A 3,808-nucleotide genomic window follows, 5' to 3' on the forward strand; every position below is an offset into this window, starting at 1 on the left:
GTCAGTTTGGTTATGGTCATATATGTTTAGGCAAGTTGGGTAACTCAAAAAAGTCCTTGAGCCTACTTCAAATGTTTCTCCTCCATTCCAGCCAACTATAGCCCATTTGTAGTTCTGTCGAGTACGGTCCAATTGGGTATTGAAACATAAATCTTCTGAGTTGAAACATAAATTTTTAGGCCGTGTTGAATGAGAGTTTTCATGTTGTGAAAAGCCTATGTAGGCTTAGTTGAATGAGAGTTTCACACTTGGCGGAAGGTGTTCTTCCAATCCACATTCATTCTTCTCCTCTATTTATTAGGCCTAGTATAACCCATGGGTATTTTCCAGTATACCAGAACGATACACATAGTTGAATCAGAGTTTTCTTATTGCCAACTTATATCCAAGAATTCAAGAAGCAATATCCACAGGAAAGCAAATTGAAGAATAATCTCATATGGTTTGGCAACCCATTGAAGGGAGGATTTATCAAATTTCAAGGCACATCAAAGGAAACAGAATACATGCTTGGGGCTCTCATTTAACTTGTGAAATACAAAACTTGAGCAAATTTAGAGGGATGGTTCTCAATTGAATGAGACCATTTTAACACACGTCAACGCGAAAATACAACAGAACTTGTCTAGTATTTGTTAGTCTAATCTCCTTTATATTTCATTAAATGTCACACCATCGGCTCTTGCCCTCTCCTGATCGAACCAAATGACAGTCCGGAGGCACTTGCCCTCAATGAGCAACTTGAAAGCCTTGTTGATGTCTTCAAGTTTGATCTCATGCGTGACAAACAAGTCCAACTGAAGCTCCTGCATTTGTGTTCAAAGATTTAAGCGATCAGAAAGAGATGTAGTAATTTTGCAACAGGTGAAGAACAATTGTGTGGTAAAATTGCCATTGAAAGCCTGGTGAAGGAACAGTTACCTTATCCAAGTAACGTTTTGCAAGAATGGCAATATCAAGATTAGGCTTGAGACCACCATATTGGACGCCTGTGATGGTCTTCCCGCTATGATTATTCACTAGGGAGTTGAGGATAAACTGCGAGTCTGGCTTGTCCACTCCTAATATGATGGTCTTTCCCCATCCCTGAAAGTTAAAATATTGCACATAAAAATCTCATTTAGTAGCTGCAACCAGCAAAACAAATGCTCTAGGACACAGATCAAAATGATGTGCCATTTAAGAGACGGAACCTTTCTGCAGCAAGTAAATGCTTCTTGTGATAGGGATGGCAAGCCCACGCATTCAAAGCAGTAATCAGCACCAAGGCCATCAGTCATCTCAAGAATCACCTAATTTGTACAGAAAAAAAAGCAGCAGTTGAAAATTATGACTTATGTTTTTTCAGAACACTGTGTTTTCCATAGTAGTGGCTCTGTTGTTGCAGTATAAAATATTAGATGTATACCTCGCTCGCAAGTTTGCCGCCAAGTTCCCTTGGGTTGATAAAATTGGTGATGCCAAACTTTTTACCTGAAGAAAAGCAAAAATCCGGCTAGTTGAGAAAGAGATCGTATGGGGGATTGCAACCTCAACTTGAGGCCTATGCTTTATGGAACTCTGAAAATTTTTCAAATATGCATTGTTTACCTATTTCAACTTTGTCGGGGTTCAGATCCACACCGATAATTGTCTTAGCTCCACGAAGTCTTGCTCCTTCAGCAACCTATAAAATTTTCCACTTCTGAATCAATACTTTGATGGTCTATAACAAATCTAATGCAGTATGAATCAAGAAACATTGATGCTAATAAGAATGCTGCAAGACTTTACCGCTAATCCAATTACTCCCAATCCAAAAATAGCTACAGTTGTACCCTCTTCAATATCGGCTGTTTTCCATGCAGCACCTACACCTGAAAGAAGAGTTCAGGTTTTCAAGATGGTAAGTCACGGCGCTACAAAAAGAATGTGCCAGTGAGCTATATTGTGCTCATCTGCAACAGAAAATGTGAAATCGGTCCTACGAACAATACAAGTTCAAAATGAATCGAATTGTGCCAGGAAGAATCGAAGCGAATGGCATTACCAGTTGATACTCCACAGCCAAGCAGGCATGCTCTACTGGCTGGAAGTGCAGGATCGACTTTTGTAACGTGAGTGATGTCCACCACAGTGTACTCACTGAAACCTGATGTGTAGCCAAAGTGGTAAATTGTCTCTCCTTTGGTATCAGAAAACCTGCTAGTCCCATCTCTAATATAAGGAGACAATTCGAATCTCAATTTGGAGCATTGGTTGCTTTTGATGGATGTGCAATCAGGACATTCTCCGCAGTAAGCCAAGAATGATGGAATGACAGTGTCTCCCACCTTTACATCCTCGATTCCCTCTCCAACACTCTCCACAACCCTACATTAAACAGAATCAAACATGATCAGAAATTGACTAAAATGCTTTGAGCAAAGCCACGACCTGGTTAGTACTTAGCAAGAATGAAAAAACTCACCCAACAGTTTCATGACCAAAAATTCTTGGATAATACCCATGAGGTTCCTTCAAACAGAACAAGAAAGTTTGTCAGAATATGAGCTGAGTACAGATTCATGTGCAGAGTGATGCTGATCTGTGTGGTGATTAGAGGAGATGAGATTCATACTTTGAGCCTCCAGAAATGGATGTCACTGAAACAGAGGGCGGAGCATAAGACTCGAACGCGAAGCTCACGGGCTTTTGGAGGGGCAACTATGATTTCCTCTATCACTAATGGCTCCCCTGCTTTCCTGGCAACGGCAGCTGCATCCAACAAGCGAAGTAATTACACATCTTCTGGCAGATTTCAAGAACAAGTACATATGTGCTGGGATGTCCATGATAGAAAGCACAGAATCCGTGTAACAGAGGATTGTGGATAATTTCCACATACTCCACATTATTATATTGCCGGAATTGGAGATAGATTGAGCAGAGAAATTCAACATAAAAACCAGTAATTACTTACTGGGCAAGAGGGCTATTAAAGAAACTCAAAAAACAGGGCAAGATTATTATACTTTCACTACCATGACTGTCAAAGAGGGAGACATACACAATTTAGACGCATTCCTAGTACGAGGTTGCCATGGAATGGAAGAACAATAGTATTTTATTCAAGCATGTAAATAATAACATGGAAGATAACTCAACAACAACGACTAAGTAATGGAGAGTCTTAGTATTATTTACCTCTGCAATGGATGGGCTTCCCAACAGTGTTGCTTACTTCTTGGTTCTGTGCCATTGCAATGAACACAGATTCTCTCAACGAAAACTGAAATACAAAAAACTAGGAAGACTAGAACTGTAATACAAATGCAAGAGAACTTGACGAAGTACGATGGAAGGAAAGCCAGTGAAGCTTGAGGTATTTATAGGGGTCAGGGGGACGGGGTCGGTGAATAAGGAAATGAAGCTAGGCAAGCAATCAGAAGATATTTTATCCTGCGTCTCAAACAAGTTGACAAACGTAATATTGACCGGATACCATTAATTGGGACAAGCCTGGACTCGTCAAGCTTATACTTTCATGAACGCGGCTCGGGTGCCTATTAGCCACTTGGGAGAGGGATTCTTTCTAGGTGTAAACTTTTGAAAAAGTATAATTAATTCAAAAAAGTATCTAAATATATTGAGTGAATGAAATGTGACTATGTATATCAGAGGAGTATATTAGATACTCCCTCCGTCCCACTTTGATAGTCCTATATTCCTTTTTCATCTGTCCCAAATTGTAGTCCACTTTCCAATTGAAGAATGTAGTTGTATTTTAATTTTTCTAAAATATCCTTATTCAATGTAAGTAGTTATTACTATAAATCTACCCCATTTA

General features: G+C 39.6%; 1 protein-coding gene across 1 annotated transcript; it reads right to left on the reverse strand.

The window, feature by feature from the left end:
- Positions 1-443: 443 nt before the first annotated feature.
- LOC113703873 (alcohol dehydrogenase-like 7) lies at positions 444-3,326 on the reverse strand. The gene is made up of 10 exons (XM_027225362.2): positions 3,166-3,326; positions 2,600-2,736; positions 2,450-2,496; positions 2,030-2,352; positions 1,774-1,856; positions 1,591-1,666; positions 1,409-1,473; positions 1,194-1,292; positions 922-1,086; positions 444-806 (listed from the first exon to the last, which is right to left on the reverse strand). Exons 1-10 carry the CDS (start codon positions 3,218-3,220, stop codon positions 651-653), a joined length of 1,206 nt encoding a protein of 401 aa, XP_027081163.1. The 5' UTR covers positions 3,221-3,326; the 3' UTR covers positions 444-650.
- Between the last annotated feature and the right edge of the window lie 482 nt (positions 3,327-3,808).

Source organism: Coffea arabica, chromosome 1e (genome assembly GCF_036785885.1).
Source record: "Coffea arabica cultivar ET-39 chromosome 1e, Coffea Arabica ET-39 HiFi, whole genome shotgun sequence".
In the NCBI taxonomy this organism is placed as follows: domain Eukaryota; kingdom Viridiplantae; phylum Streptophyta; class Magnoliopsida; order Gentianales; family Rubiaceae; genus Coffea; species Coffea arabica.